Here is a 22,052-nt window from a genome sequence, read left to right as displayed (position 1 = left end):
GCTGACGGAGTGGGTAGCAACCTGTGCCCGGTCCACATGTCCACATGAAGAAGGCCTCTGTGTTACCGGGGACGCACCCTTCCTGCTTCCCATGCCTTCTGAACAGGGTCCCACAGGGAGTGAGGTGCAGGACTACACTAAGTCTGGGCACAGCTAGGAAGGTCTGCTTAGGTTCAGCAACGGGCCCAGAGGGCAGCTGCAAGGCCAGGCCTGGTTCTAACAGTGACAGAGGGATGGAGTGGAGGCCAGTGGGCTCCCTTGGGCAGAGGTAGCATCTTAAGGAGGATCAGGCCATATCATGCCAGAGCCCCAGAACAGGAAGCACCATGCAAGCTGAGCGCCCCTCCCCCAAAGCTGTGAGCACGGAGCCCTCAGGCAGCTTGCAGGGCTCTGGGACACATGGGTGGAAGAAACCATCAACAGCAGCCATTTTGCTGGCTCCCAAGGACTACTTGGGAGACTGAGCCAAGACTTGGTCCTCTCCCCCAAGGTTGGAGGGGACACTCTTGGCTCCTACCTGGTGGTGGGGGATCGCTTCCGCCTCTCACAATGGACAGCATCAAAAAAGGCCGCATTCCAGAACCGCAGCGTGTGCCTGCAGGATGAGACATGGTAAAGATCTACCCAGGTCCTCTCTCCCCTCCACACCAAAAGCAATGGCTTCCCATGAGTGTCTGGGAAGCCTGAGACATGAATAAAGTGTTGCCCTGGGGGCCCGGCAGGGGATGGAAGAGTTCAAATGGCCCGTGGGGAGACTGAGTAGGCCGGCCGGCTCAGTTGCTCGGGCAGGTGGACTGAGGGGCAGAGTGGAGGCCAGTGCGGGTTCCGAGAGAAAGTGGACGACTAGACTCCTGCAGGATTTCCTCAGCAACATAGGAACCCAGCAGCCACACGCCATGGCAGTCATAGGACCATGGAGTCAGTAACAGGTCTTCCTACAGAAGATCAGGGGTCTCCTATGGTCTCCTACATACATATGTACGTGAAGGTTCCACATGGCAGTTTTGACTCCACTGTATAGCACGTGGGAAAACAGAGACCATGTGGTCCAGTGGCCACAAGAATGGTATCTGAAGTCAGGCATGGTGGTGCACACCTCTAATTCCANCACTTGGGAGGCAGAGGCAGGNGGATTTCTGAGTTCGAGGCCAGCCTGGTCTACAAAGTGAGTTCCAGGACAGCCAGGGCTATACAGAGAAACCCTGTCTCGAAAAAAAAACAAAACAAAAAAAACAACAAAAAAAGAAAGAGTGGTATCTGGCCCTTTGTCACACCAACCAACTCCAGGAACCTGAGGGCCCAGCACAGTCACTGAGGTGACATGGAACCCATGAGCCCCTCCCTTCTCTGCTGCACAGCTTCTCCAGTTGACTCAGGGCCAGCTTCCCTGTGCTGACCTCTGCCAGCCTCCGCCTAGGCCTCTGCCCTGGGGGTGCCCATGGCATTTCTCAGCCACACATCCCTACTGGACCTTCGTGAGGGAAGGGCCGTGGTGATATTGAGGGAGAGGGTTGCCCCTCACTGGTGAGTGGATGTGAGATGGGAGGCAGCCGGGGCTCCTAACTGCCGCTGTCTTGGTCTGTTTTGTGCTAATACCTGCTGATGTTAGCACAATGATCTATAAAGATATTTATTTGACTTAGGATTTACATAGAGAGGGTCTCAGCAGACTTGTACTGGTTCTGGAAAAGCTCCCTGGCTACACCTCAAGATGGCAGAGGAAAAGCCAAGTGCACAGGGTAGCCCTGCTTCACAACCCATTCTGAAGAACTGACTCGAACGTGTGGTAACGACTTGAATTCTTTTCTGATGGTGCCTGGCAGACCCTTGCAGTAGACCTCACTCCTGTATGTAGCTCCCTGCATCTTAAAATCACCGTACCAGAGAGCTGCTTCTCACTGTGTGTGTGTGTGTGTGTGTGTGTGTGTGTGTGTGTACATGCACAGAAACATTAAGATATAATTTATATATAAACATGGCACTGCAGACAGCCCTGGCCCAACAGAATTAAATAAGGTGTGTAGGAGACTAGAGAGGCATCTTAGTAGCTAAGAGCACTTGCTACTCTTTCAGAAGACCTGACTGCTGATTTCCAGCATCCACATGGCATATTCAACAACCATCAGTAATGTAACTCCAGTTCTAAGGGATCCAGTGCTCATGTCTGGCCTCCAAGGGCACCAGGCCCACATGTGGTGCACAGGCAAATCATTCCATGCACTCATAGTAATAATTTAGAAAGCTGAATAAAGAAATAACTACGGATTTCGATTCATTGATTTTTAAGTGCATTTGGTTGTGCAGCTCCCCCCACTGTCAAGCCCAGAGCAGTTCCTCGGCCCCATAAGGAGCCAGTGAGCCACCACTGCTGCTTATGGACTGCAGCACAAACAGGATCAGATGACTCAGGCTCCTCTGCGGCTGCCTGCTCTTACCACTGTGTAGTGATCTGTGAGCAGGCTTGCTTCACAGTTCACAACGTGGACAGACCACATCATGCTTATGATAGAGCCAGCTGGCCTTGTCGGTTTGGGCCTGTCCTGACCAGTGTGTTATGAGCTCCATCCTGACTTCCGTGTGGTACATGCATGGACCCACAATGACAATGGAACGGCTGCTCACACGGCCACTCAATTAGCCCCTGGGGAGCTGCTAGGCATTTCCACAATGGTCCCCATGGAGAGTCAGATGTCTTCACATCCCTATGAACACTTGCTGGCATCTATCATCTCGCTGTGACTACCCTGGAGGTGAGGATGGCCACCGTCCTTGCTGGAGACACAGGCAGCTGAGGGGCTGGGCATCCGCTGCGCCAGGTGGGATGGGCAGAGTGTCCATGGGCCTTACCAGATGGGCTGCTGCCTCAGGTGGGTGTACAGGTAAACCTTCTCCCCCTTCTGCTCATCCTCAGGGCTGATCACGGTCACTGCAGGAGTAAGGAGATCTGAGGGCAGCCTGGGCTGGGCTCCCCACGGGCAGATCCTACAGACCCTCAGCATGTTCTGCTTCTCCACAAAGTCATCAAGTTACACTGTCCAAATTCCACAAAGCTTTCTGCAGCCTTAGTTTAGGGCTTCTTCCCTGTGTGACCCCTGAAGTGGCACACTCCCTCTAACGTCTGGTTTAACTCCCCTGGGGTTAGGGATTTAGTATTTCCTTAGGCTGCTTAGAAAGGCAGCAAAGCCCTTTCTTTTGCAACTTGCTTGTTCCTGTTGCTGGGCAACGGGGAGCCAGTTAGAGGCCTGGACGGTGCGGCTTGGTTTGAGGCCTGAGAGGTGGACTCTGCCTTCCTTTTGGGGCGCCCCTTCATCCCAGGCGTCAGCCCCACCCCCTAGGCAGCCCAGAGAGCTGTGTGCTTACCAGTCTTCATCTGCCTGTCCTTAGGTTTGTTCTCATCTTCCCTGGAGGGAGAGAGACCACAGCAGTGAAAAGGAGCCCAGGCCCCACGCATGCAGATGCTGCCCCATTCTCTGTGCAACTCCTCTGAAGAGAAGTTAGGGGGTCAGTGACACAGTGGCAATTGGCAGGCTGGGACTGAGGCCTGTGGTGCTGAGACTGCATGGTACCATTTTCTGTGGGCCTACTGTGTGGACATGGAGGGACAGACAGGTGGTGTACCCTGGCTACAACCAAGCCTCAAGCGTGCAGGGCCCTGGATGGTTGTCCTTGTACTATTGTGCCCTCCCCTCAAGATGTCTCGGCTTCAGCACCCCTGTGACCAGTGCACCCATCTCAAGAGCTCTCTGGGGCCCGGTCTGGTGGCTCACTTAACCCCAGCACTCGGAGGCTCAAGGCCAGCTTGGTCTATAGAGAAAACTCTAGGACCTTGTCTCAAACAAAACAACAACCATCATCTGTCAGCCAGAGCAGCCTCTCCTGGAGGCACTGGCGCCCAAGGCCTTCTTGGGCTTGCTCACATCAACTTGCCCGGCAGTGGCAAGAGGAAGGAGGGACAGGGTGTTCAACGTCCTGTTGCCAAAGGACAAAGCCACATGCTACTGGCAGCCCAGGAAACGTGGTTCCTGGACCCCACCTGTCAATGAGCGGACAGCACGTGGAAGCTCTGGGATGCAGAGTCCTGCTGGGCTGGCAGCTGTGTGACTCAAGAACAGCTACAGGGCCAAGACGAGGTAAGCCACACGCTCCTCCCAAATCCATCCCAGTAAGCTCAGGCCTGGGCACACTCACTCATTTTTCCTGACCAGCGGTCCTTTCAGCTTGGTCTCCAGGCCCCCGAAGAAGCCTTTCATGTTCTCTGTGTTCTTCAGCAGCCGCTCGGCAATGTCCTTCTTCTCGGCCAGCCAGCTGTTGGCTGACTTTAGGTAGGAGTCTATGCTGCCCGCTGGCTTCTCCCTGGGCTCTGTAGGGGGCAGCTGGGGCTTGCCTTGAAAGTGGGGGGAAATGGAGTAAGAAGCAGTGTGTGGCTCTGACAGGAGAGAAAAAGAGTGCCCGAAGGTGCTTCCCAGGAACTGCAGGACAGGAGGTCTCTTCCACAGGGTGATCAGAAGCAGCTAGCTTAGCAAGCTCCCCCAAAGGGAAGGCCAGGCCTCTCTGGGGTATTCAATAAGCACAGACTACACAGAGAAGTGGGCAAGGACCATGGGTGGCGGAGGAGAGGTGGCCTGAAGGAGCTGGCATCTGGGAAGAAGAGGTCTCCACTGAGAGCCACACAGCAAGTCTGAGAGACTGGCAACAGGAGAGAAGAGGCTGCCCTCAGACCTGTCTTAAAGACATCTGCAATAGGCCTTTATCAGGTAAATGCAGGAGAGAAGGGATGGGGAGAGGTGGGTGGGGCACTCCAGAATTCCTTCCTTAGGGCAGTGAGTGGAAATAACCCCTCAAAGAGAACCCTGATGGCCTCCTCCGACTGGGCGAATAGGATAAAGCTTTCTATTTGACTTGATGGTAGCAAACAGCCTGCCATGATCTATAGCAATCGTTGGGAATGCTGGGAGCAGACCTGGAGCACATTCAGAGGGAGGGGTTGCACCAGGAGAGTGGAGCAATAGGGACAAAGCGGGCTGTGAGGACTACATGATTACCCATGCCCAGGCCTCCATAGGGAGGGCCCAACACTCTCCCTGAAGAGTTGAACTCATCTCTTCTGGCTGGCTGCAGGGCTCAGCACAAGACACCCTAGAGCTCCTGCACACGGGCTCTTTCAACACCGTGAGCCAAAAGAGACTTCTGGGCTCTGTATCTTTGCTCGGTCATCGCCAGCCACCCGGGACTCTTCCCAGGATATAACTCTAGGCTGTCCCCCAGGATAGCCAGCTCTGAATTGTGCTTTGCTGGAGCGGAAAGCTGAGACCCCACAGGTAGCACTCCTGCCTCCTGTCATTTCCTTTGCCATGTCCTGACCCCAAGTGCATCCCACGTCTCCTCCCACACCGGGAGTCTCATGCCTGCTATCCTCCCACCAATATCGGCTCCTCCTCTCCGGAAGCCACACAGCACCTGCTGTTAAAAAAGGAAGCTTCCCTCCTGCTTCGTCCCTGGCTCCCCGCTCCCAGCTCCGGCCCAGGGTGGCTGCTCTAGCCAGGCGTACTCACCCAGATGGTAGTAGGTGAAGCACATGGTCATGAGGTTCTTGGCAGGCCCGAAATCGTCCATCTGGTGGCATCTGGGATGGGAACAAGAGTGGCTGCCTAGAGCCCCAGTGCCCAACTCCCAGAGATTCACCTGCACCTGCTTCCCAAGTGTTGGGATTAAAGGCTTGTGCCACCAAGTCCCGGCACCCCTGCAGGTTACTGAAGTGGGACCAAGTGCTCGGAAAGCCTCAGTACCAAGATGCTGCCACACACAGCGATGGCTGATGACCGTCAGGAGAGCCATGACAGGGGCATGGCCTGGCTCTAGGTGTGGGTGGATGTTTGTGGCCCTCAGCCTGCTCTCTTTCACATTAAGATCAAATCAAGGTCCAGGGAGCTCAGCCCAGTGTACCCCAGCAGGGGCAGGACCAGAAGTCATCTCAGGCCTTGGTCCCACACTACTGATGCAGACCATTGGCCATTACTCCTGTTTCTCAGGGTTCATCAGGATGTTCAGTGCTGTCCCTCACCGGAGCCTCAGTCTCCAGGAGGGCTGTAAGGACATGAACCACTAGGTAACCCCAGGCTCAGACTGGTTGGGTGGGGTAAGAATACACATGACTCCTAAGACCCCAGGCCACTGCTGTCCCTAATCACATCGCTTGTTGAAAATCAAAACAAACTAGTGCATGCAAGACAGTGGGATACTGAGTCCCATTCTTACTCTGAAAGGGGCTGTTTTACTGTCCTGCAGCATGCTAAAGATTACAGCCAAATATTAATGGATATTCACACAGCCATCCAACTCAGCAAACACAAGGAGAGAAGGATGCTTTTAAAAGAGGAAGATCGACTGGTCCAGTTACAGATGCTATACCGTGAATGAGAAGGGCAAACAGAATGACCTCATCTCTCATTGAGGCAGGAGGGAGCCCACAACTCGGCTCCCGGAAGATGGTGGTCACGGATTCCAGCCCTGAGTGGGTGACAGCTGTTGTGACCATTACTCACAGCTGACTCGTCAGGGGTGGGAAAGGTGGAAGAGACAGCTGCAGGAGGCTGTGGAGAGGGCATTACTCACTCAAAAAGCACCACCGCGAAGGACTGCACCAGGCGGTAGAAGGTTGGCTCAGACACACACTTGGATTTGCAGCGCTGTGCAGAAAGAACCAGGCCTGTCAGCATCAGCATCAGCATCAGCATCAGTGGGACTTGTCACTCTGCATGTCTCCATGCACTTGGAAGGGCCCCAATGGCCACCTCTTCTCAACCAGCACTCTGGGCAGGACACAGGCACTCCCCAGGGCTCTCTGCACTGGAGCCCAGAGGTATTCTTCTGTGTCATCCTCATAGGATTTCATAAAGAAACTGCACATCCAGCTCCCCCATGGGGAGAAGTATGGAGAGACAGAACCCCAAATGACAACATTGGCTGTTCCTGAGTTTGTTAATCACTTTTTTTTTCTGTATTTTCTAATTTCTCTATGAAGAATACATCCCTACATAGAAACATGTAAGATGTGATTCTTTCCCCAGTTCTCTCCATACCTTCGGTTTTGCCTGGTTTTCATACTTCTGACTATGTTGTCTTTTGCAAAATTTGAATGCTATAGGTTATTTCATAAAAACATGCGTAGACACAGCCCGCATGCTTGCCTCTGGAAAAGAAATGTGTGTGTGTGTGTGTGGGGGGGGTCGGTCTTGCCACAGTCCCTACTCCTTTCAAAGTAGAGCTTCCAGTCAGGGGAAGGTCTTTATAGCCTTCCCCAGCTGTGTTGACCTCTTTCTGCTGGCTTGCACCCTCCCCTCTCTCTTCACCACAGTGGTGCTGGCCAGGTTCTTAGCCGCCATCCCCCCTCCCCCCTCACCTGTGCGCTCACAAAGCGTGCGAACCACTCCCGGCCTTTCCCATCTTCTCCGCTGCAGTACTCTCCAAACTTGGCTTTCTCTTCCTGGTCCAAGTCCTCCCTGGAGGAAGGGCAGAACAAAAACATGGACCCAGGTCCTAGAACAAAACCTGCAGGAGGAGATGGAGGTGGGGAGGGGGAGAAGGACAGTGGGGTGTGTCCCCAACTCTCAGAGCCTTCCAGGGATCAAATCCAGAGAACAGTGTCTTGTATTTATTCCTGAAACCAGGAGCCTGACTTCAAGGTCCAGATATGGCTTGAGCGTCGAATGGGGCCTGCCCAGTGGGAATTCCACCCCCAGCTCTGCTATCAGGCCACCTGCTCAGGTGATCTGAGCCCTGACGAGGGCACAGGCCCTAAGAGTCCTTACTTGTCTGTGAGCAGGCAAACACTTCCCTCAAATTTAGAGATGACAATGAGGCAGAGAGCTTGAGATTAGTCAGCTTATATAATTTGTACGTATGGGTTTGTCACTAGACAATAATATTAATTATATATGAAATATTATATACAAGCATTAACATATGCTAGTTGATACATTATATATGAATATATATTACAATATAAAACACAATGTCTAAAATATCATAAATATGTAAAATATAATCGTAATATATTTACATATATATTTCTTTGTCTTAAATTTGCTATGTGGCCAATGGTGACCTTGATCTCTGCAACCTCCTGCCTCATCCTCCCACGTGGGAGTGCTGGGATTACAATTCTATGCCACCAAGCTTGGATTCTGCACTACTCAGGATTAAATGCACATTGGGCTCATGCACACGGGGGCAAGCACTTTGCCAGAAGAGCCACAGCCATAGCCCAACAGGTCAACATTTGTTTTAATGAAAGTGGACAATCACACTGTAAACCAGGTTCCTTGAGACTATTGCTGTGGGCAGACTGTCCCCATAAGAACGGGCTCGATAGAATCCAGGCACACACCCAGAGGAGCTACAGTATCTCGAGTGCTGCACTTCCACCAGCTCAGGAGATGCTGATGTGGCTGATCCATAATGAATCTAAGTTCTGGTGAGCTGCTGTAGCTGCTAACAGATCAGTGACTAGATGTGGGACCCTTTGAGTCTGGCCTGCCGCCTACCTCCTTGACCCAGGTGAGGGACCACTTAGGAATGACATGGACAGGCAGAGCTATAGCAGAGATGTCCTGCTCAGGCTGTAGTCTAACCCCAGGCATTTGCTTTCTGGGCCTTTGCTGTTGGCGCCCCATGGCAGAACTTTAAAGGTTCTACCATGCAAGCGTGATGGCTTGAGTTGATCCCTGGAAGCCATGCAAAAGCTGGCTGTGATGGGCCACACAGCAGCATGACAAGAGAGCCTGCCTCAACAAGGCAGAAGTGAGAACTGACCCCTGAAAGTTATTCTGTGACCTACACACACACGCACACACACAGCAAATGAACCAACCCGCAGACTCTTAATTAATTAAAAAAGAACCACAATAGAAGTTCTGGGAGAGACCCAGAGGAAACAGCTACTTAGGAATCAGCCGCCTGCAGACCCCACGGGGCTGGGCGTGGCCTTTATCATCCTGAATTCAGTTTACGGCAGTGAGTGCGGCCTCCTGGCCAGCGGGGACCTGAGACAGCTGGAGGAGTGTCTCTGGACACCCCCGGTGGCTGGGAAGGCAAAGCAGCAAGGTAAGACAGATGTCAGTGGAACCAGGGGCGCAGAGCGGAAGTAGCAAGCCCACAGACAGCAGAGTGTAGAATGCAGACAGCAGGGCTGGGAAGGGGCTCAGCACCGACATAAAAGCTGGATATGCCTGTCACTCCAGTGCTGAGGACAGGGACGGGAGCATCTTGAGGGCTCCCTGGCCAGCTGGACTAGTCAAACTAAGGAGCCCCAGGCTCAGAAGAGACCCTCTCTTAAAGAGGTGAAGAGAGAAGAGGGAAGATACCAGACATCAGCTTCTGGCCCCGTGAACCCTCACAGGCATGCACACCTGCATACACACACACACACACACACACACACAGAGGCAGAGGGGCTGTGTGTAGCTCGGCAGTAAGTCACTTGCCTAGCACGGATGCCCTATCCCAGCAGTGGTTTGAATGGCAATGGCCCCATAGGCTAATATATTTAAATGCTTAGTGTGCGTTGGAGGGGGTGTGTCACTGCGGGGTAGGCTTTGGGTTCAAAAGGTTCTCAGGTAGCTCGCTCTGCCTTGTTTTTATGTACCAAGATGAAAATGTTCAACTACTGATCTAGTGCCATGCCTGACTGTCCGCTGCCATGCTCCCCACCATGATGGTCATCCTCTGAAACTGTACGCCCCAAATAAATGTTCTGTTTTATAAGTTGCCTTGATTATGGTGTCTCTTCACCACAATAGAAAAGTAACTGAGACAATCCTCAATACCTNGGGGGGGGGGGAGAATGCACAGAGAAAATTCTGGAATGACTATGTAAGCTCCTTACAGAACGTATCATTTGTCTCTCCACAGCATCTTCTGCCTAAGTGGGAACAGGGGTGCAGCCATACCTTATAGGTTACTGAAGACGGTGGACAGCCTCCCATCTGGTTCCTTGGTCCCCATGAGGCCACTCATGAAATGGAGTCAAGCGAGGAGACTAAGAGGATGTGGATGAACTGGCTACTCTGAGACTGTGCTCCAGGGCCAACTTGGATAAGCAGGGAGCATAGGTCTGGCCAGGCTGAGGACTGTTCCTTGGCACTGGCATCCCACCTAGGAGCTATCAGTATGCTGCCTTCCAGACAGTCCTGGACAGCCTGTAGGGACATGACCTGCTGCTCCAGGGAACGGGCATTAGATGGTCCAAGGTGGAGTCCAGGACTGGAAGCTATCTTTTTTTGTTGTTTTTCAGAGCTAAGGACCAAGCAATAGGGCCTTGAGCTTGTGAAGAAAGCACTCTACCACTAAAGTAGTTTGAATAAAAATGGCCTCAATAAGGCCTCTTATAGGGAGTGGCAATTATTAAGGGGTGTGGCCTTGTTGGAGTGGGTATGGCCTTGTTGGGGGTAGGTGTGGCCTTGTAGGAGTTGAAGTGTGTGACTGTGGGGGTGGCTATGCCCAGTACGTCTCACTATCTTCCTTCTGTTACCTGAAGATTAAGATGTAGAACTCTTAGCTCCTTCTTCAGCACCAAGTCTGCCTGTGTGCCACCATGTTCTCACCATGATAACAGACTGAACCTCGGAAACTGTAAGCCAGCCCCAATTGCATGCTTTTCTTTGGTCTGGAGAGATGGCTCAGTGGTTAAGAGCACTGACTGTTCTTTGGAAGGTCCTGAGTTCAAATCTCAGCAACCACATGGTGACTCACACCCATCTGTAATGAGATCTGATGCTCTCTTCTGGTGTGTCTGAAGACAGCTACAGTGTACTTATGTATAATAAATCCCACAGAGGACCTACCCTCCATCCCACAGAGGGCCTACCTTCTTCCATCCCACAGAAGGCCTAGCACCCATCCCACAGAGGACCTACCCTCCAGAGAAAATCTTCTCTACATAGCTGCGCATGAACTCTCGAAGTGCCAAAGTTTCCTCATCTGGGGCTGAATCAGCACTCTGATTGGAGGAGAAGGACTCATTGGAGGAAGAGCGTCGGTCCTGGTCCCAGGATGGGTGTGATGGTGACTCGCCCATGTCGTTCTCACTGTCTGCGGACTCAGTGGTCTCACTCTCAGACGCACCATCACCCAGGGAGCCATCTGGGTCCTGGAGCGTTGATGGTGCTGCTTCCAAAGGAGGGGAGGTAGGTGGTTCAGTCTCAAAGTCAATCAGGGAGCCCACAGGGACTTCTGGGGCCTCCATGGTAGCTGGGCTGCCAAACAGGATGGGCACAGCCTGAGGAGCAGCTTCCTGAAGCTGCAAGCGCGTACAACACGTTGGGAGCGTCTGGCCACCAAGGCTGAAGTCTCTAGCAGCTCAGAGGCCCTGTGGTGTCTGCAATGGAAACAGACATAAACACTGTCACTATGAGAAGGACAGTTCCCCAAGGAAAGCCACTGAGCACAAATAGACTTGAGGGAAGCGTGACTCACACTTTTCCTACACAGATGATAATCTCTGTATCTCAGAGTCCAGGATGCCAACAGCCATGTCCCTTTTGCTGCTATGCAGAAGCATGACACGGGCACACTAACTGAAGCAGCTCAGGGATGCCAGCATCACACTACACCTCTACCTGCTCCAGCCAAGCGAAGCAGAGCTAAGGATGCCCACTTTCACTGGCAGCAGACGTGGACCAGCTACAGTGCTCCTGCTGGCTCCTATAATGCTCTTCCTGGCTCACTGTGGAATTGGCACCCTGCTGAGCCATCTCCCCACCCCCACTCCCCAGCTCCTTTCTCTTCAGTCTTCTCTCCAGACCTAGAGCCTGCCCAAGCTTCTTGCTGCTTCTCAGTCTCTTCAGTCTCTGCCTGGTCCCCTGTGTTGCAGCCACCGGGATATCAAAGGGAAGTCACATCCTGTGCTTTGATCACTGCAGTCCCCCCTCCTTTGTTCCTCTCTTTCTTCTTCTCCCTTTCCCTCCCTCCCTATCTCCACTGTAGAATCCTGTTCACCCTGAAGGCCAGGCTCACGTGTCCACCTCTGGAGAGGCTTCTCTCCACAGCAATTCAAAATTAATTATGGTCCCCGCTGACCCGGCACTAGCCTTTCATCTAGACTCGTGTATGAGTGAGTGCAGACTCTTACTGAGCATCTGGTGCGTGAATGAGCACACTTCAGTGGGAACAAGCTCATGCTGCTGAGAGAGCATGGGATGCAGGTCACACAGACCGGAGCTGTGACAGAGACTTCAGTTTCCAAACTCAGACTCTGGTTCAGAACATATTCACTATTCTGCTTATCAGCACTAAGGAACAGCAGCCAAATGGCAAAGACCCAGGGCAGCCATGCTTGGGGGTAGAGGGAGTATCCTCACCCTTCCTCAGACCAATCAGACAAGATCCCCAGGAGGCGACTGCAGGGGGCAGGACCACCATCTGTACCGCTTCTGTGCTTCTTCTGGGGGAAGTGCAGTCCAAACCCACACATGCTGACTCCTGAGAGCTTAACACTCACAGGTTGATCATAGATTCCCTCCAAACACCCAGCCCAAGATATTTTTAGATTCTCTGAGTCAGAAAGATAGAACAGCTGGCTCTGGCCACCATCCTCAGCGCACATGCATCAGGGGCAGCAGTACACGTGCAGGAGAGCCCACAAGCCTTCCTCCGTGCAGAAGCAGCTCACCAACCTCGGCTCTGACATCTTGTCTAGGCCAGGACAGTAGCAAGGGCCCACAGGTCAGAAGGCAGTGAGTGGACGCTCAGAGAGAAAGGGGTAAAGAGGGGCACTAGGATTCCCTCTCCCAGTGACATCTGCTACCTACGGCCTTGCTTTCTGGGAAGGTCTCCCTATGTGAGATAGCAAGACTGGGTTCAATGTGGAAGGGCCACATGGAACTGCACTACTACTCTCCAAAGAACAGAAAGCCACACACATGACCACATGCTTGGAGCTACCCATGAAGAACATACAAGGAAAGCATCTGCAGTGACTAGGTCAGGGATACTGTTAATCCTACCACATTGTAGATTTATTCCACTCTAAGTAAAAACCCCGATTCTCACAAAACACAAACCACTCAGATGAACACACAAGAAGAAGCCCAGCCACTAAATGCCTAGACAAGTCTCAAGCCATACTAATCACCACAGAGAAACATGCAAAGTTTCCAGGTGTGGTGGCTCATGCCTATAATCCCAGGTAGAGATGCAAAGATCCAGAGTTCAAGGCCATGCTCAGCTAAAAAGTAAATTTGAGGCCACAACATTTGACCTGTCTCAAAAAAATAATTAAAACACACAAATTAGAACATCTGTACACCGATGTACATTTAAAAACTGCACTCTAGCATGCCTTTAATCCCAGCACTCAGGAGGCAGAGGCAGGTGGATCTCTGAGTTCTAGGACAGCCTGGTCTACAGAGTGAGTTCTAGAACAGCCAGGGCTACACAGAGAAACCCTGTCCAAACCAAGCAAGCAAACAAAAACCACTACAGTGCAAATACTACCAAAGGTCTAGTTAAACTGACATTCTCTGGCTCACTGGCAATGAGGGCAGATGCAGCTTCAGAAATTCCATGTCTGTCAAGAATTTGAATTCTTGAAATTTATTTTAAGAAAAGGATTCAGTTACACAGAAAAAAAAAATACTGTGACCCTGACAGACAGGCTTCTACACACAGTGAGTGAAGAAGTTATATACATGTTATACATGGACATCGTAGCAGCCAGTGTCTGAGGCAGTGAGGACAGTGTTGATAGTCACAGAAAATGTCCTACTATGCATCATCTCCACTGGGACTCTGGAGACTCTGGGATATAACAGTGGACTGGAGACACACTCAGCACTGGTGACAGGATGGCACTGAGTTCAGTTCCCTCCCTCAGCCCACTATCATACCAGTGACTCGTGAGTCAAAGAGGAAGCCAGTTTAAAAGAAGAGAGGAGAAGAGCCGCATGGGCCTGCCATCACAGGAGGCACAAGACAAGACTGACTTGAGGCTCTTTCTGATCCAGCCCTGGGCTCATGGGGCTAGCAAGGTGAATAAGTCACCCTTTCCAAGAAGCCCAGAGCTGCCTCTGCCTCTACGGGTTCAGAATGATGTCTTAGTCATTGTTCTATTGCTGTGAAGATGCACAATGACCACAGCAACTCTTAAAAAGGAAAGCATTTAATTGGGGCTTGAGGTTTAGCCCATTATCAGCCTGGCAGGAAGCATGGCAGCATGTGGGAAGCCATGGTGCTGGAGAGGAGCTGAGAGTCCTGCATCTTGATCCACAGACAGAGAGACACTGAGAGCCTAGCTTGAACATTTGAAATCTCAAAGCCCACCATCCCCAATGACATACTTTCTCCAACAAGGCCACATGTCCTAGTCCTTTTAAATAGTACCACTCCCTATGAGCCTGTGGTGGCCATTTTCATTCAAACCACCACAGATGGTGACAAAAACACAGGCCAGGGACAGGAGAGGAAGCAAAAGGGCCAGATGCTGGCCCTTGGCCTTGAGTGTGCGGCATGTTTAGTGTCCTTGCCCCTGAGGATGCTCAGCATCATGGCCTCATCTCTCTCAGAGGAACAGGCCAGCCGGGCAACCATGCATACAGAGCCAGGACGCCCTGGTGAGGAGACCAATTCTCCTTACAGAACTGAGATGCTGTGGTGAGATGGCATTTGCCATAGGGCCTGGGCATGAGCCACTGGTCTCCTCCTCAGGAAGGAAACACAGCTATACATGAAACACAGCTATACATGAAACATAGCTATACATGAAACACAGCTATACATTTCCCAGCGAGACAAGGTATTTGTCACTGTAGCTTTCACAACAACCTCAGTGGAGGATCTCTGATGGCCTGAGGACATAGAACTGTCTCTGCTTTGAGCCACCCAGGGTCTTCTATTCAGAAGTACAGATCTAGTAGTAGCAGAGTTCTTAGAGATTTCAAGGCATGATGAAATCTGCTATGTGAAATCTTCCAATTTTTCAATGGTGGCAATGAATTTAAATTCATTTCAAAGCACCTTGTGGTGGCTAAATCTGTGGATCTATAGGAGGAGGCTCCAAGAGGCCCTGGTGGTGGCCAGTCTAAGACACTAGCTTTTTGTCTCAGGGCTCTGCTCCATGGTGCAGACATCCTCAGGCTTCCAGGAAAACTACCCGCCTCCCTGCTCTTTCATGGTTCATGTTCAAGGTGCTGCCAAGTAGCTGTGACTTCCTCACTCAGCTGAGATCCCTTCATGCCACAAACTCCCTGACTGTTCACCGTGAGTCGGCCACTGTACAAGGAGCAGGAGGTATGGCCAAGAGTGGGAGCTGGAGTGTCTGCTTCTGTGTGCTCACAAAGCACAATGAGTCAGTGAAGTGCTTGCCACACAAGCACAAGGGCTATGTTTGATCTCTGACCCTGTGTTAACACAAACAGGCAGCCATGTGCACCAAGGAGCACCCACAATCTCAACACTAAGGAGGGGGAAACAGGAGGGACCCTGTAGCCCCCTGGCCAGCCAGCCTATCAGATCTGCAGGCCCAGGCTCAGTGAGAGAGTCTAGTTCAAAAAATCAGGCACAGGCTGTATAAGCTGAGGACATGACTGCCCCATGCTATGGATAAGAGGAAGATTTTTATTGTAGATTTGAGAGAAAGGCCAGCCAGAGAAAGTCGAGAACAGATAAAGCAGTAGGCTGTGTGGTGGCGCACACCTTTAATCCCAGCACTTGGGAGGCAGAGGCAGGCGGATTTCTGAGTTCGAGGCCAGCCTACTCTACAGAGTGAGTTCCAGGACAGCCAAGGCTATACAAAGAAACCCTGTCTCGGGCTGGTGAGATGGCTCAGGGGTAAGAGCACCCGACTGCTCTTCCGAAGGTCCAGAGTTCAAATCCCAGCAACCACATGGTGGCTCACAACCACCCATAACAAGATCTGACACCCTCTTCTGGAGTGTCTGAAGACAGCTACAGTATACTTACATATAATAAATAAATAAATCTTTAAAAAAAAAAAAGAAAAAAGAAACCCTGTCTCGAAAAACCAAACCAAACCAAACCAAAACAGGAGACTGAACATGACCAGCAGACTGGACCTGGATATGAGAGAAGCAGAGGAGAGAGGTGGGGGGGTGGGAGGGAGGGGTGGGAGTGAATGATCAAGTCATAGAGAAGGAGGTCCAGCCAAAATAGCAGGGTCATAAAGAGAAGTGAGTAGCTGGGACATTTAAGGGAGAAGAGGAGGGGAGGTAGGATCTGAAATGTGTAATAGGCACTGTTTGGTGGTGATACTATGAAATCCTGGAGGCCAGCCGTGGCTTGATATGCTTAAAGGGCACCACAGATATCCATTTGTACCTTATACCAGTGATAAGGGAAATATCTCCTTTTGGTAGAGAGGAACAGGCTTTACAAGTTCCTGAGAAACACTGGCTTTTGTCTAACCACCAGAATTTGGGGAAATGGAGAGTCCTTTGGACCTAACATAGGACAATTGAGGAAGATATCTGACATTGACTTCTGACTTTACATACACACACACACACACACACACACACGAACATGAACAGGTATACACACATATAATAGCACTGAGATGTTCTCAGGTAATGCCCATCAGTGCTGCTAGGTCTGGGAAGGAGATCTGGCCCCCAGAAGCCAGTACCACACCCAAGTGCTAAGGTGACCATGGCTTGGAGGTCCTTGTCATTGCTGGGCAGCTGCTCATGGGAAAATCAGACCAGGGAAGCCTTCCTATCTACCGAAGGCCTGGGTGGGCCATAGGAAGTTTGGGGTAAAGGTAAGTGCAGGCCAGGGTGGCAGAGCCTAACAGGTAGGCCCTGGTAGGCAGCTATGGTATCACCATTCCGAGGCTAGGGAGGGCACCCTAACTTCCTCCTTGGGTTCCTTCCAGCCCCACCTTTGCCTCAGCCTTCCCAGTCGGGCTTTAGGAGGAACTATGGCAAGACTGCCTGCTATTGCATTTGGCCACATCCCCTGAGCCTTGCTCAAACTCTAATTTCCCCAACACCACCAGAGCCAGAGCTGGGATGTCCCTAGAAAGCAACTTTGAGCACGAAAGGTATGTGCGCATGCAGTGTATGTATGTGTACATGCATGTTCTAGCCTCCCTGTGGCCCAGCCCTTGCCTGAACAGGACACACAGTACAACACTTGATTTGTCTCTTGTCTTAAAACTGCCAAGAGTGGAGGTAGAATGGGGCTGGCAAGGCTGCATCGTGGTCCTGGGTTATGAAGGTAGCCTGATGTCATCGCCAGGGGCCTTAGGAATAAGGGAGATCACAGTCAGAAAAAGAGATGATGATACTGGGGTGCTGGGTTGGCGATAAAGAAAAACTGAAAGCCAAGGAGTACGGCCAGACGCCATAGGAGCTAGGGGAGCTGGGGAAGCAGGGAAGCGGGGAAGTGGGGAAGTGAGAAGGACCCTTTCCAGCACCCTGACTATCCCAATAAACTGGCGGAGAACTTCTAACCTTCACAGCAGTAAAGCAGTAAATGTGAGCTGTTTTAAAGCCACTAAGTACACAGTCATTTGTTCAGGTAGCAATAAGGAAGGAAGACAAATGTTACTACATAAAATACCTATCAGGTGTAGACATCTGGGTATTTCTTGTACCCTCAGGATGCCGGAAAAAAGGCTACTGAGACCTGAGGCAGCTGTGGAAGTTAGGGCCCGACTGCCCCACATCCAGCAGGGACCATCACAAATCCCTTTCCAACTGGGCTGGGTTCTCTAGTGGTCTGTTAAAGCTGCTTCCTCCTATTGGTCATTCAAGCTCTGGAGACTCTGAAGACTTCCAGTCCCTTCCTTAATCACGCTACAGAGGGCCTGGGGGGCAGGGAGGCCATTTGCCCTCTGCTGCTGCTTGTTCCTTCTGGCCTTTACCCATCGTCTGTCCCTTTTCAACACTAGAAGGCAACCGAATCTTCTGCCTCCAGCTAGTGGCTGTTTCTCTCATAACAGCTGCAAACACACCAGTGGCCCTGTCTGCACAGTGTGCCCTGGTGCCCTGCATGGTGCCTGTCTGGGAAATGACTATGCTGATCTGGATGCAAATGTGGGAGTTGCCAGAGCAGCCTCCTGGGACAGAAACCCAACAGGGGACAGAATCCAACATCCCACTTCCTTCACAGGTGCTTAACAGGACTTAGAATCACCCATGAGATAAGTCCCTGCTATTCCTCTGACAGAGTATCTAGACTAGGTTAGCCTTTAGCAAGACATGAGGGATTTTCTTGATTAGGTTAACAGAAACAAGAATGTCCACCTCAGTGGGCAGCGCCATTGCCTGGGCTGAGGTGTCAGACGGAATGAAAAGCAGGACATGAGCTGAGCACCAGCGTTTGTTCATTTCAGTCTCTTAGGTGCCTTAAGTTCCCATCGCCTCAGTTTCCCCACTGAGGTGGACTGTAACTGCACTAAGTCTTTCCCCCCTTACATTGCTTTTGTCTGCTATTTTATCACGGTAACAGAAAGCAGTTGAGATACCCTGTACAGCAGTACAGCAGTGCAAGCATGGTGGAGGAAAGTGGAAATTGTCACAAGGCTCACAAGACCTCAGCCCACCCATACACACCCGGCCTGCTGCCAGCACTGCTTCCGGTGACTCCCTCTGGGCTTTCTGGACATCTACTCCCACAGCCTCCCCTTACACCCGTCCTGACCTAACAAGAACCTCAGAAGGTTGTGACATGATGCCCTGACACAGACCCTGACAAAGCTCTGGGGGCCAGTACTCCAACCAGGTGGCAGAACTTCTGGAGAAGTTCAGAAACAAGCCACCTACTTTAAGACCAAAAGAAGACCCTCAACTCTGCCAAGCTGATGAGTTCAACTTGAATTTAAAAAGAAAAAGAGGGCTGGTGAGATGGCTCAGCGGGTAAGAGCACCCGACTGCTCTTCCAAAGGTCCAGAGTTCAAATCCCAGCAACCACATGGTGGCTCACAACCATCCTTAAGATCTGACTCCCTCTTCTGGAGTGTCTGAAGACAGCTACAGTATACTTACATATAATAAATAAATAAATAAATAAATGTTTAAAAAAAAAAAAAGAAAAGAAAAAAAAAAGGAAAAAGGAAAAAGGACATGACTGCCCCTAGGTGTGGTGGAGGAGAAGGTTTACTGCAGATAAAAGGGAGAGCATAGCCGGAGGCAGGGACATCTGGGAGAAGCCAGAGTGGATGTGACCCTAAGCCATAAGGAGAGGGGGGAGGGGAAGGGAGAAGAGAGAGGCGGGAACCAGGCACAGCAGCCAGGAGGCCTAAAGAGAGCAGAGTAACAGAAATGGTTGGCTTATATAGAGACGAGCAGATTAGGAAAGGCAGATCTTCTCAGCCTCTGGGCTGGAGGAGTTTAGGGTAGGAGGCAGGTATGCCGGCCAGGAGGGCCTGATGATGCTCAGAGAACCTGGCAGTGGGCACTCACTTGCTTTGCCATGCTAAATAGGCACCTCAGCTGCCTTAGTCCTCCTGGGAGACATAACAACAATCCCAAAGATCTTGACCAACCAATATCCTCCTCACTGAGGGTAAGAGACTGTGCAACCAGGAAGGGACCTAGGCCTAGTTGAGGTGGCAAGTGGTAGCTGGCTGTGTTAGGAAAGAGAAGTTGTTCCCACGAATCTAAGTATGTCAAGCCATAGAGAATATTATTAATGTTCTTTTAGGTGCAGTGGTGCACAGGTAGCTGTTTATAGAGTTAAACCCAGTTAATATGGCTCCATGGCAATTTACCGACTTGTAGAATCACGTAAACCCACTACTGCCCTTAAGTGACAGATGAGTTTCTTTGTGGCCAAACCAAAGGTGACACATGGTGTGCTATGAGACTCTTGTCCTGCCAGAGGCACCCACAGTCACTTTCTCCAAGTCCCTGCTGAGTCGCCTGCTTCCCTCCCTCCCTGTGCAGACACTGGTTGTCCCAATAACAAACTCTCTAACAAGGCAGAGACAAAAATTCACCTTTAAACAAGTCTAGAGAGCAGCAGGCACCCAGTCCTTTGGAATGGGGATCTGCCTGGCTGGAGACTGCCGCTAGGAGAAGACATGCACCGCATTTTGTGAGCCTCCCATCAGGTGCCAGATATCTCATGCTGGCATTCTCAGAGTGTTTCCAGTGCCAGCTCAGGAAGGTGGTAGCCAAAACAGGAGTCGGTGCTGCAGTTGCTAGGGAAGGAGCTGCCACAAGGCTGTGAAAGTAAGTGGAAATTTGGCCATGTCCCCAGACATCAACAGCACCTTACACATCTGTAGGGGACACTCCTATGTGGAGGAGGGTAGGAGAAGCAACTCTCAGCATCTCTCCCTCAGTCCCAGCCTCCAAAGGCATACTGCTGGTAATGGGGACAATGCAATGAACTACATAACGGGACAGGAGGGCTGTCACCATGAATGGGCTTGGGGAAGGGAGGCTGAGGAGAGGCCAAGAGCGTGAGAAAAGATCTCAGGGGAGACCATGAATGGCATCAACAGGCTGGGTCACTTTGTGGTAAGGGAAGACAGAGAGGGAATAACATCTAGGTTGTAACACTGCCCACAGGTGGAACTGAAACAGCATTACCAAGTGCTGCCACTGCAGAGTGACCTTGTGAGCAACCATTTCATGGTCTTGGGCTACACTGAAAACTAGAGACTGTACAGGGGAGTGCTAAGAAGTAGCCTTGTGAGAGGGAACTGCAACATGCCGTGTGAGAAGTTAGCCAGTTCAGGGTCTTCATTCAGGGTCCTGGATCTGAACTGAGGACTGACATGCCACTCACCACAGCATAGCCATGGTCCCTGAGCACAAGGCTGAAGATGGAACATGACCACAACTCCAGGGAGCATCTAGAAGTGGGTGAGGGTCATGAACTGGAAGCATGTACAGGACCACCTAGAGTGTGGTACCAGCACAAGAGCTGGACACACTGGAGGAGATGGGGGAGTAGGGAGGTCTAGGCCGCAGAGCAGTAGGAGCTGCTCTCAGAGGCCAGTTAAGGTCAGCATGGAACTGTGACCACAGCTAGTCAGGAGACCAGAGCTGACCACTGGTGGGTCACGTGAAACATCTCTTCCTCTCAGGCAAGGGGAGGAGAAGCATAGAATCTCAGAAGAAGTCACATCATGGATGGGCAGTGAGTACAAAGGAGGAGTTGTGGCAAGATCTGGGAAAGGTAGCCGACGGTGTGAGTGCACTGTCCACACGTACAGCAGGGCCCATTACAACAGAAACGCGTGTCACGCTTAGAACATAGCAAACTCATGATAGGACAGCAGCAATAACAAATAATACTGTGATCAGGGAGTCACGATATCATATCTCATTCTCATAAAAAGGACCTCCGAAACAGATATGTCCTTTACTTTAATGTGCAATTACACCGTCACAGACCCATTATGCAGTGGCTGTCACAGTGTGGTGACAAGAATTCGCTTATTTCTTAAGTAAAAGTAAATAAAGCATGCCAACCCTAACCACACTGCTGAGAGAGTCCTACAAGGGCAGAACAGCCAAAGCGTGTGCCTTCCCATGAAGAAATGCCATGCTGAAAGGTGCTCAGTGTGATGACACAACTACTGTCAACCCATGTGTGGGGGCAACCGCCACACAAGCTAGAGTGGTCCTGAGAGGCACTGGCAAACCTCTGGTGGAAAGCCAGGTCACAGTGCTGCTTGTGCTGCTGAGAATGCTGAGCACACACTGGAAGGAGCAACCAGCTCTCTCCGCAGCAATACTGTGGATAGCCATGGCCCTGGCTATTGGCCCTGCACTCGTTGTTAACCTCAACCCTGAGTCCAGAGTGACCCTGGAGCCATCTATTTATACAGAACAGTGGATTTTCAAAGGCATCTATTTTTTTTAAAATTATTTATTTATTATATGTATATGAGTACACTATAGCTGTACAGATGGTTGTGAGCCTTCAGGTGGTTGTTGGGAAATGATTTTTTTTTTTTAAGGACCTCTGCTTGCTCCAGTTGGCCCTGCTCGCTCCGGTCAATTCCTCTCGCTCAGTCCCTGCTTGTTCTGGCCCAATGATTTTTTTTATTATTAGATACAAGTACACTGTAGCTGTCTTCA

The 22,052-nt window shown here is 51.2% G+C and overlaps 1 protein-coding gene across 2 annotated transcripts in view; it reads right to left on the bottom strand.

The window, feature by feature from the left end:
- Positions 1-22,052, bottom strand: part of Kiaa0513 (KIAA0513 ortholog) — a 53,286-nt gene that overhangs the window by 10,308 nt on the left and 20,926 nt on the right. For both annotated transcript variants that reach the window (XM_021220566.2, XM_021220563.2), the window contains exons 2-9: positions 10,914-11,374; positions 7,400-7,499; positions 6,613-6,686; positions 5,553-5,623; positions 4,189-4,384; positions 3,361-3,401; positions 2,848-2,926; positions 518-595 (exon numbers count right to left, since the gene is read on the bottom strand). In XM_021220566.2, the coding sequence (XP_021076225.1) occupies positions 518-595; positions 2,848-2,926; positions 3,361-3,401; positions 4,189-4,384; positions 5,553-5,623; positions 6,613-6,686; positions 7,400-7,499; positions 10,914-11,242 (968 nt within the window). In that variant the 5' untranslated portion in view covers positions 11,243-11,374. The remainder of the gene's footprint in view (positions 1-517; positions 596-2,847; positions 2,927-3,360; positions 3,402-4,188; positions 4,385-5,552; positions 5,624-6,612; positions 6,687-7,399; positions 7,500-10,913; positions 11,375-22,052) is intronic.

Source organism: Mus pahari, chromosome 20, assembly GCF_900095145.1.
Source record: "Mus pahari chromosome 20, PAHARI_EIJ_v1.1, whole genome shotgun sequence".
Classification (NCBI taxonomy): Eukaryota; Metazoa; Chordata; class Mammalia; order Rodentia; family Muridae; genus Mus; species Mus pahari.
The sequence above is the reverse complement of the archived record's forward strand: the minus strand, read 5'-3'. Positions and strand labels throughout refer to the sequence as shown.